The 12,280-nt window shown below is 34.3% G+C and overlaps 1 protein-coding gene across 1 annotated transcript in view; it reads left to right on the top strand.

Annotated features, from left to right (window-relative positions):
• Positions 1-7,295, top strand: part of LOC118200201 (uncharacterized) — a 114,227-nt gene extending 106,932 nt beyond the window's left edge. The window contains exons 4-5 of the mRNA XM_035372141.2: positions 3,317-3,410; positions 6,930-7,295. Of these exons, the coding sequence (XP_035228032.1) occupies positions 3,317-3,410; positions 6,930-6,998 (163 nt within the window). The 3' untranslated portion in view covers positions 6,999-7,295. The remainder of the gene's footprint in view (positions 1-3,316; positions 3,411-6,929) is intronic.
• The last annotated feature ends 4,985 nt before the right edge of the window (positions 7,296-12,280 follow it).

Here is a 12,280-nt window from a genome sequence, read left to right on the forward strand (position 1 = left end):
GTAGAGGCTTTCTACCTTTACATTTCGTCAGGTACTTAGACCTGGTTATCTGCTATGATTATTTTTCTCTTAGAATAGACATAGTCTATGATAGTTCTGACGCCCCACTGTCCGTAGTAATCCTGAAGAAGGTCTTGTAGGCTATGTGATCCCTGGAGCTGAGGAAGAAAGGCTCTGATGGGAGAAGTGAGTGACAGTCGTGGATGTAATGTGAAACGTCTGCTGAAGAAGCTGAAGCACCGTTGCGGTTAATATTAAAGAACCTTGGCATTTTACGTTTTGATGGCAGAACCTGCTGAGGTACGCGGGAAATCTTCCGTGATTTGTGAAAGCTTCTTGTAGATAGAAATCTGTTTTGAGCCTTTTGGTGGAAACCACGGGAAAGATGGAGTAGGTGTGTCGACCGTTGTTTTTCTGAGTTGTCCCAGCGAGCTTGCCAGATGGAAATGAAGGCGCGAAGATCTTGGGTTTGGCAAGATCTTATATGGACAACTTTTGTTTTCGAATGATTTACACATTAGTTGATTCTCTGACAACATCTTTTAACACTGCAAATAACAATAGGTGACTTCGGGCAGTTCCCTAACCAAAATTTAGAGTTGTGAATAACCATTCATGCTGAAAGTGACAGTTTAACATCCAGTTCTCTCCACACTGAGAACAAAAAAAGAATTTCTCTTTTCCTACAAGATGATCCATCGTAAATTTAATGTCGCAAAATCCAATGTTTTCCATCCTTCAGTCTATTTTTAGAGTACTTAAATTCAGCTAAGGCGCATAAAAACTTAGAAATAGTACTCTACAGCTTTAAGAAAAGTAATTCTAGTCGAACCGTAACAGTTTTCCAAACGTAATTAGATGCGGAACTTCTTCGTTATTGAATTTAATAATATGGCTGTCATCTGCAAATGTACGTCACCTCGTACGTATTTCCTGTACAATAAACCCTTGCCGAACGCGAGATTACGTCATTAACACATTGCGCGTACGGCCAAATCGGGTTTCACAAAGTTAACTTTTTATGAAAAAAAAACCGGATTGGATATATTTCAGATTTAGAAAGAAGGTATAATTTATACAGACCTAGATTTTATTTATTTAAAAGCGAAAAATGAAAGAAATGTTAATTAAAAGAATTTCTGTTACTGCTTAATTAGGTATATAATTATTTTTTAAAAAATGGTTAGTGATTTTTGCTTGGGACAATGCCTGACGCAGCTCATTAAACATTTCGTGGTAAGGGATGAAAAGTTTTTTAATACCTCTCGTAAAGTGCTGTCTTCTTTTTTCATTTGGGTCAATCTCCATTACAAAATAAGACAATTTTTGGGCCTTTTTTAACAATTCCTTTAACTTTTTTTGCACGAATGCCAGTAAGCATTCTTTATTGAAGAGTTCACTTGTTTCCATGCGAGTTTAATCATTTCTATGACGTTGAATAGCTTCCAAATTCCAAAATGCCATTAGTGTGTCGTGCTTTCCTTTGTCTAGTGCTTTATTTGTAGAGATGTAAAAATGCCTGGCATAATAGGTTTTGAAGTGGTGTTCCGCGGAAAGAATAAAAGTTCTAGCTTTGGATACAATGTTGTGAGCACATCAACACTGTGTCCTGGAACATTATTGAGAACTAGTAGAACTTTAATGCTCACATTTTGCTTTTTTTAAGTAATGTTTGACTTCTTAAATGAATAAACTTTCAAACTAATCATTAAAGAGGATCTTTCTATTCTACTTCCTCATAACCGGAAACTGTTCAATTTTTCTTGCAGTGTACGAGTGTTTTAGATAGATAAATGAATAGAAATTTGCACTTGAAGTCGCCTGATGCATTTCAAAAAAAAAAAAAAAAAAAAAGAAAGAAAGAAAGAAAGAAAGAAAGAACAAGGTGAGCATATCCTTGAATGCTTTAAAACCTTTGGCAATGTTAATGTAGATTCGTCGTACCATTTGCTTATAAAATAGTCTCACGCACATTGAAAACTTGTTGCGGAACTTAAATCAGAGCCAACTTCTGCCTAAAACTTTACGTTATGCAAATTAAAACGCCGTTTAACCTTTTCTTGCTTGAAATTCAGTTTTCTCTGTAGATGGCCATCTTTATTCAAAACGAAAGAACACAAACCTTAAGTTTGGTTTAGAATAGCAGCACCATCCACAAACCGAACCTTTTTTTTATTAGTGGATTCTTAAGTCCAAGCTATTAACATTTTTCTATCTTTTTTATTTGAGGAATTCTTGAAATTTGAGCAACCTTTGCCGAAATATCACATGAAGTTTTGACACCAAACCGAACCTTTTCTTCATTCTCCTATATTCTTCTTATGCTTGACTCGTTTACAGCTAGCTCCTTTGTAAGCAATGGTATACGTGTAGCGTTTTTTAGTTTCTCTAAAGTTTCAGTTTTATGAGATAATGTCAACAGCTTGCATTTCTTTTTTTTTCCTTTGCTGCTTCATTAACTTCATTCTTTCTTTTAGCTATCATTCGGTGTGAGGTTCGAATCCCGCGAACGGGCTGGCTGCATGAGCGTTTTCGTCGTTTTCACCATGTGTAACGTGTTTTCCTTAGAAAGTCCTCCACGAAAGTATCCTTTCCCTTAGTCAGATAGCCCTAGCGTGCTTTGCCATAATTAAATAAACCAAACCAAACTTTAACTATCATATTGGTCTTTTAAAGTAAAAGACATACAATAGCAAAAGGAGAAGATAGAACACTAATAAATAAGTGTTTACAGCTCTGATAGCCTGAGTGAAATGATAGGAACACTCGGGTCAATACGCTAGAGAATAGTGCTAAGCAGGTTTGCCATATACACGCGTGGGTGTTACCTTGTAAAGAGCAAGGTCGTTAGACAAATGAAATTACGCTCTTTTTAACGATCGAATTATATAACGTCACCAACAGAAATAGGCGAAACGAAGACATATAAAGAAGAACTTCTTTTGAGCAGACTTAAGGGTCAGGAGCGTTACATGCTGAAATATTTCTCTTCTGGAGAGTAAACCTTGCTGTACGCCTGAAGTTTTATTATTGTCGCAACGCTGCTGACGCTCTGTGGCATACCTGTACAACTGAAACTTTGGCGATGGACAAATTAATAGGAGAGAATTAAAAAAACTGTGTATTCGCAAAATCACGTTCCGGCATTCCGCGTTCAGCAAAGGTTATGCTATAATGCTTTATGTATTGTAACTGATGTGCGGGCTAGATTATAAGGGTGTTTTTAAGACGAAATTGTGTATTTATTTCACTTCTTTCTCTTCTATTGTTTTACTCCTCTTGATTCATTTAAATGTTTCTAACTTCTTCCCTCCAGGGACTTAGGTGATTTGGATGATGCATGGAGGGACTGGCCAAAATCATCACCAGAAGAATTCTCTGATTCTTCACTTGGTAATCGAAGAGGATCTGTAAGTATCAGAATATCTTTCGATTAAAACTTTTTCGCATTTACAGGTATAATTTTATCTCATATACAAAATTAATTTATGAGACAAGAGATGCTTAAAAATCATTGTCACCTCATCGTCACAGGCAGTTCATTTTAGCATTCTTAAGATTAAGCAAATCAATTAAAGTGTTGGAATCGGGCATACTGATTTTTACCTTCTAACTGGCCATCATGATACAACTTCAAAAGTTAATACTGAGAGAGCTGAATTAGTGCATAATTTCTATTTAGAAAAGAAAAATGATTGTATATACTATATATATATATATATATATATATATATATATATTATTATTATAAAAGACAATGTAAGAAATTTAGAACATTTCACAAAAACGAGAAATTGATATTCATAATTAATAAATTTCAAATAAACATGTAAATGCAACAATGAATTTTAAAACCAAAACTATTCAAAACATTCAAACATTGTATACTAGAGTTTATGTATTAAATTCCGTTTGTTTATGTATTAAATTCCGTTTACTAAACACACTTCGTTCTATGTTGTTCTGCTATTCGTAACTTCTGTAACAAGACGCCGCGTCGTTCCGCTATTTTTATAAATAAATAAAAACCAGAAATTGATATTGTCTATAAAAACCAGAAATTGATATTCATAATTAATAAATTTCAAATAAACATATAAATGCAACAATGAATTTTAAAATGTTAAAACCAAAACATTTCAAAACATTCAAACATTGTATACTAGAGTTTATGTATTAAGTTCCGTTTACTAAACACACTTCGTTCTATGTTGTTCTGCTATTCGTAACTTCTGTAACAAGACGCCGCGTCGTTCCGCTATTTTTAAGCTAATTCACCTCATGTTTGTGGGATTAAAAATCTTCGAATTAAATACGCGGTTCTGTAAATAATTTTTACTGTTTTCCCTCTTCGTATTTCGGAAAAGGGTTTAACATCCAACTACCCTGTCCAACTCTCCAGCCGGAATTTCTTTTAATTTAAACCCACCCGCTAAGCAACTTGGGTCGGGTTGTGCGCATGCATTTTAATTATTATTTACCGAAATTCGTTGGTGCTAAAAACATATCTATAATTGTTTGAAGTAATATTGTGTCTTACGTTTTGCAAATCGTGATAAGTATTTTCAATAAATTCAGTTATATGAAATCTTTTCATGCAAAATAACTTTTGTCAATATGTGTTAAGAATTTATAAATATTCATGCAGTTTAGCAGCAAAAAATATGTTCTGAATATAAACAAAGTTGAGCATTTGAGTTGGCAAGTTTAAAATTGGTAGTACAAGCTTGATTTTGAGCTATTTTTTGTCAAATTTGATAAATTTATGAGAAGAAGAGAGCGAGATTGGAAAATTAATTGGAAGATTGGAATTGGAAATTTGAAATTGTAAGATTGGAAGAGCGAGACTGGAAGATTAATATCATTAAATAAGCAAGAAAAATTATTAATGATGTGAAAGCGTTCAAAGGAACCTAGTTGATTAAATGAAGAAGCTTTACGGACAATTTTTGCAGATACCATATTAAAATGTAACTAAGTGACCGTCGTACTGAGCTAAAAAAAATTCTTTTTTCCTTTCGAAAATTAATTTATATTCCCTGAAGAGAAATTTCAATGCTTTTTCAATTTGCCAATATACACCAAACAGCACGATATATATCAAACTATGCTAAACTACACAAGAATTAAAAGCACATATAGAATCTTTAAGAATCGAAAATTGAATTTTACTGATAGGTGAGAAAATGACTTGAACTTAGGGAGAAGACGAGAAAAATTGTAATTGATAGTCAGTTTAAATAATTATTGCGTACGTGTCAGCGAAACGTCATTGTCGGCTTAATGTCCTGTTGAACTAAATGTCTTGACAGTTAAATGTCCCGTATCTAAATGTCCTGACGTCTAACTCTCTGTGTCGGCTAAATGTCCTGTCGGCTAATTGTCCCTGCCAGCTAAATGTCCTGTCGGCAAAGTGTCTGTGTCGGCTAAATGTCCTGTCGACTAAATGTCCTGTCGGCTAAGTATCCGCGTCGGCTGAGAGTCCGTGTCGGCTAAATGTCCTGTCGGCTAACTGGTGTCGGTTAAGTGTCTCGTCGGCTAAGTGGCTGTCGGTTAAGTGTCACGCACCCTTATCAACACTATTGCAGTCCTCTCTAAACGTAGTCTTTGAAAATTTACAGTTTAAAATGCACATAATTATAATACGTTTTTGTATTCTGAGCATAATGAAGGAACAAAAAACTAGATTGTTATTTTAAAATCTTTTATCGTTACTTGCGATTCGTCTGAGACCTTTTAAAATCCGAACTAAATCTCAAGTATTAAATTATTCTTACTTAAATTTATACAATTGTTGGTAAACCAACTTAAATATTTTATTGAAAATATTATAAGCTGCTTATATTTTTAGGAGAATTCTGTGAAAAGAATGATATTTTCTTGATATTCTTTGTCTATGAAAAAATATTACTTTTAATAATAGGAAGTAAAATTTCATTTCCTTCTTTTCCTTGAGCAACAAGGGAAAACTTTAATTTTTTGGCGTGAGTGGTTAATCTTTTTGAAGTTTGTATCATTTAAACATGTTAATGCTTTTATATTATACATGATATTATAATAGAATGTTGTTTACATTACATTTAGGAATCAAGAATATTCTCTCATATTGTTTTTTCGAAGTGTTTGCATTAAAACTGGCGTTCTTTTAAACAAATTATTCTACTATAATCAGTTTATAGAATTGGCATAGCTGTTTCAAAGTTCTTTCATAATTTTATTTTTACATTTGAAAAATACTGTGCATTTAAATATGAAATACGCAGTCCATATACAAATTATGCTTTTTATAAAATTACTACGAAATTTTAAACCAAAAGTTTATGAAATTCACCGTATATTCATTTCAGAAATACATATTTTTTATAAATCTTATTGAAAATTACTAATCTTCGAATACTGAGGGTTTTCTTCAAATTGTTAAATGTTTATATAAATGACTTTAACATAACGCATGCAAAAGAATAACTCATAATTATCTCCCTCGAATAAAAGATTTTAATTAAATAAAGATTTAATTACTGGGATGATTTCGTATTTACAAAATGGCATATACCTAACTCTCTTTTAATGTGCTTCTTATGCAGTTTTAAGTAGCTTTACGAACTGAACTGAAATTCTAATCTTTTTTTTTCACACAAACAAAAATTCATTTCAAAAGGGTTTCAGAAAAAATTTTAAACGAATAGCGTAAAATCCGCTCGTCAATTTGTTACTCAATTTTAAGGAAAAAAATATCAAATATCTATGTAGACAGGAAGAAAAGAGATTTGCATGTAATACAAAAGCATTTTTGTTATTTATTAATTTAATAATTCAGTTTATTGTTAGTTTACACTCAGTGCACTTCTTGCTGTCGTTTTATAAGGTTTAATTGCAAGCATTAATGAGCACCATTTCATTTTATGTGTAATCAGTTGTTTGTTTTTCAGAATCGAATTTTACGAGAACTTCTGGAAAAGTTCCACGATTACGCCAGCTTGAGAGATGAAGACAACTGAAGGAAATTCTGTAGAATTCTTTTAATTTACTCTCATTCCCAACTCTTCTGTTGCAACACTTTTTGCGCAGTTACAGAAATTGGCATTATCTATTTTCAGACTTTTAGAACTCATTTGTTTGACAATCTCCCTGCATCTTTTGAAATTCGAACATGCGACATAGATGTTGGATTACACTTTTTTGTAAAGTAAAAATAAAAACAAACTGAGTAGCAAGAAGCCATTTTTGTGTATTTACTATTTTCTGATTTGTGAAATGAATAAATTGCACGAATAAATTACTTTTTGAATGAATTACTTTGTTCTGACAGTTATTTCCATGCATATCACTGGAGACCGAAAACAGTTAATCGAAATTTGAATTCTAACGATAAAATTGCTCAGAATAATAAATATTACTGTTCTAAGCAATTGAAGAAAACTGCATTATTTATACCCTTTTCACGTTATAAGAGGAAAGTCAGCAGGTTATGTATTATACATGACATGAATTAATGATATAATAGTTCATAGTAACATTATTTTATTCTTGATCATAGTTTTTAATAATAATAATGCATGTGTACACTGACACAAAAAGCAATATGATTATTAAACAAATGCCAGGCCATTAACCATCAGGTTATAACGTTGCGCGCCTCCAACTTGCACGCAATCAAGAGGTGACTGTGAAAACTTGTATAAAAGATAGAAGCTTGTGAAGGGTTTAAGTCCCTTTTTATTCAACGTAATAAATTACAATTGCGTTCTCTTGACGCTTACAGACGGTGCCAACTTGGCAGTCAAATAAAAATAATAACCTGAAAAGAAAATAAAGACAAGATTCTAACTACGAGGCTCTCTAAAATAACTAACTCACCGCGTTTTACAATACCGCTGCTAATTCAGCAGACTTGAAGCTCACTGGAACAATTTCCACTACTTCCCGCCAAGCACATAGGCCGCAACGCGGGGTTCTTCAATTCTCGCTAACTACCTCCGCGCTCGCTAAGTAAGAATATCACTCACCGAACTTGTTTCCTTCTATTTAAATCAGAATACTTCCGCTGATAATTTGAATCCTTGCGCGTTCTACTCAAATTTACATATTCTGGCATTGGCAGTTCCAGGGGAAAGTAAGGCTTGACAGGAAAGATAGTTTAAACTTAAAATAAATGTTAGTTAAAATAAATAATAAACCCTACATTTGCCGCTGCCAGAATTTGGAAAAAACATGGAAGCAGGTCCTACAAACGACCTGTTGTAAGTTTATCTAATTCTGAACTAACTGGCGAGAACCTCGTTTACACAAAAAAAAAAATCTTATGTAACAATTATACTAAAATTCTGTTGCTCGTTACAAAGCTTTCTTCTTACAGCAACTTTTCCTGGACTTCATCAATCAATCTTGGTCTTTCCTTCCAGCATCTGGAAGGAATAAGTATCAGTATCTTTCTACATACATTATAATTTACACTTTCTTGACACAATAAATTTTTGTTTTTAAACGATTCGTTTTTCTTAGTTATTGCTTACTTCACATTCATTCAATTTTTCAAGCATTAATTTAACTTTACCCTGGCTCTCCACCGTGTGTGGTGTCAAACGGGAATATTCGTGTTTTAGTCTTACAACACTTCCCCTAACCACCATGATTTGTTAGAATTCAACGACCAAATAGACACACCTTACTCGACATTCTACAACTCAATGAGCTACTTTAATATTCTTAAAAATTCAAATGTAGGTGGAGAACCCTACAAAACACATTCATTCTAACTTCCCCCTCATTCATCTTTAAACATGCAGGCTTTCGCTCTAAAGCATGACTTTACAGTTTAATACTTGAATTTTGACTTCATTGCTTTTAAGCATTCACTTTTAGCATCTACAATTTTATGCTTCTAGACTAAATTCTACTTTTACATAACCTTCAAGGATTTACGTACATTTACAGAATTTTAATACATATGCTTTTTACAATTTACCATAAAATGAATAAGAAAAAATAAATTTTTACTTTACTCATTCTTCGCCAAGCTGGCGGCACTGAAAGTAAAATTCTTATTAATACAAGAATACGAAGTTATTTTTATCTTCGGCCAAATTTTGGCTTTAACATAACAGAATTAGTCTTTCGACCAACAGAAAATGCTTGTTTTTAGCTTTTACACTTAAAGAAAATAATACTTTTGCCTTAGCTAAATAAAGTAAAACAAAACTAAGTCTCAACCGAGACATATTGACTTTCGTCAAAACATAGAACTTCGTACTTATGCATAACATTTCAGAACAAAACAGAAAGAAAAATTTATAGAAGGTTTTAACTTATCTTTGAGTTTTCGATGCTTGAAATTCCGTCATCCGTTTTTGGCAAAATTGATCCCAAGTTAGAGGTTTCATGGATGTCAATCTTCTCCTTATTGATCTCCGAGTGTCGTCCCCGTTGCTTTTTCTTTTGCGTCCTCTACATGCTGGCCTCTTGACGGAGTAATCGTCTGGTTGTTGGCCTTTCCGTTTCTGCCTGGGACGGCTGGTCTTGACGTCCTCCGGTCTGGAGTCCTTCTTGAATTTCTTCTGTTCCTCGTATTTTTGTGCCTCCTGCTGGCGTTTCAGTTTCCGGAACGGTGGCCTTGCTGGCACCTGACTCTGTGGCCGTGTGCGCGTTCTCCTTGATGTGTAATTTCTCCTGCCATCCTTTGTAGGTGGTGTTTTCGTCTTTACCACGGTTTCTTTACCCGGTTCATCTGTATTTTTGTTTTTCTTAAACGCCGGATTTGAAAATCATTTTTTCTTTTTGATACCGACATCCGGGTTGTAGAAGTGCTAGGTCTCTCTTCAGTTCTCCGTTTCTTGGGTGGTGGAATAGTTGTTGCAGTCTCTGGCCCTTCTATTTCGTTTAGACTTGAGTCCTGCAAGAAACTTTTAAGGATTTCAAAATCATTTGGATTATAGTATTTTTTCACCTGGTCGGGACTTGCTTTACAGATTTCCCATCTGTCGTTTTTAAGATATAATACTACCCCTTTGATTTCCTGAATTACATAGGAGCCTTCAAACTTTGGAGCTAGCTTTGCCATAAAATTGTCTGGGGCACTTGATAAAGAAAATTTCCGCTTCAATACTTTATCCCCAACTTTAAAATCTGCTTCACGGCGTTTTCTATCATAATATAACTTTTGTCTATTTCTTGCCGTATCCGAGGTTTTAAGCGCCTGATCAATCAACTTTTGCACATCTTGTTGTTTAAACTCTTGCTCTCTTTGTTGCACAAAGAATAATTTATCTAAAGGCGTAATTAACTTTCTGCCTAAAAATAATTCTGCTGGAGTTTTTCCCGTAGTATCATGATGTGCCGTTCTTAAAGCATAAGCTAATTCATTTATGTAGCCATCCCAGCGCTTGTGATGTGTGCTCACGTAACTGCGAATTATTTTTACCATGTTTTTATTAACTCTTTCTGCTATGTTAGCCTGTGGTCTATACGGAACCATTATGATATGGCGTATGCCAAGTCCATTTCATATGTTTTCAAATACTTGACTAATGAATTGTTTTCCGTTATCGCTAATGACTTTTATCGGTGCACCGTATTTTAAAATGTATCTGTGTAAGAATGCATCTGCGACTGTTTTGGCTGACGCGCGTTTAAGAGGAACAATTTCTATCCATTTTGAAAAATGATCTACTATTACTAAAAGAAAACGATTTTTATTTAACTCGCTCTGGGGGAAGGGACCAAGGAGATCTATGCCTAAAATTTCATTCGGAAATGTAGCGCGAATGCTATTTAAGTACCCGGCCGGGCTGTAATTAATATCATTTATTAACTGGCATTGATTGCAGGACCTGACATACGCCGTTACTATTTTGTATAATTGCGGGAAATATACCGCCTCGCGTACCCTTTTTATAGTCTTTCTGAACCCGAGGTGGCCCGCTGTTTTTTTTTTTTTTTTCGTGCAACTCCCTCAAAATGCTTAATCGAAGCGAGGCTGGGATGACTGGCTTATACTCAAGATTTTCGTTTGTTGTTTTCGTATAGAATAATAAATTATCTATTATTTCATAGTTTTTTGCTCTATTTCTTATCGCATCGATATCTGTATGCTCAAAGCTTTCGGGGTCTTTCAAATAAGCATAGATATTTCCAAATTCAGGATCAGCTTTCAGTTCAGTAATAACCGTATCTCTAGACTCTAAAATTTTTGAAGTCAACACAGCGCATTTAAGTTCATTTCCTTCGTCGTCCAGTTTTATACGAGAAAGTGCGTCAGCTACATTGTTTTCCTTACCCGGTTTATATTTTATTGTGATATTATATTCTTGGAGTTTTAAAGCCCATCTTATTAACCTGGGCGTTAGGTTTTTTCCCGAGTAAAGTCTACCAACAGCCGCATGATCCGAAAAGACTGTTACTGGCGATTTGCCGAAATAAACTCGAAATTTGTGTACAGCCATTAATACGGCTAATGTTTCTCTTTCTGTAGCTGTATAATTCCTTTGTGTCTGATTCAATGTTTTACTAAAAAATGCCAGCGGATGGTTATTTTGCATAAGAACCGCACCCACCGCATAGTCTGACGCATCTGCCGCAATTTCCAGGTTTTCGTCCCCCTCAGGGAATTTTAAAACAGGGGCATTAATAAGCGCTTCTTTTAATCTTTCAAAAGCTGTGTTAGCTTCCGCTGTCCACGTAAATTTACTCTTTTTTCTTTTGATTACTAAGAGTGGTTCAACAATATTAGCGAAATCTTTTATGAAAGATCGATAGTAAGAACATAATCCAAGGAAAGACGAAAGTTTCTTGGCGGTGTTGGGCGGTGGGAAATTCTTAATAGCTTTTATTTTTGAATCTTGCGTTTCTATACCCTTTTGCGAAATTTTATAACCGAGATATTTAAGTTCTTTAGTTGCGAACTTGCATTTTGAGGCGTTAATTGTAAGACCGGCCTCTTTTAATAATTTAAAAACTTGTTCGAGGTCATTAATGTGTTGTTCCAACGTACTACTCGTTATAATTATATCATCTAGATAAATTAAAGTTTATTTTCCTAGGACAGGCTTTAGAACAATGTCCATAGCTCTCTGGAATGTTCCCCCACACAACCCAAAGAGAATGCGTAAAAATGCATAAATGCCCGATTTTGTTATAAACGCGGTTTTGTGTATATCTTCGGGTCTCATCTTACAGTATCTTCGGGTCATTTGATAGTAGCCAGACGTTAAGTCCAAAGTAGACATATATCTTGTCGATTTGATCTGTCTAATGATCTCGTCTATAACCGGCAAAGGGTAATCTG

Source organism: Stegodyphus dumicola, chromosome 2 (genome assembly GCF_044657685.1).
Source record: "Stegodyphus dumicola isolate Sdum_Otavi_A_Nest chromosome 2, ASM4465768v1".
Lineage (NCBI taxonomy): Eukaryota > Metazoa > Arthropoda > Arachnida > Araneae > Eresidae > Stegodyphus > Stegodyphus dumicola.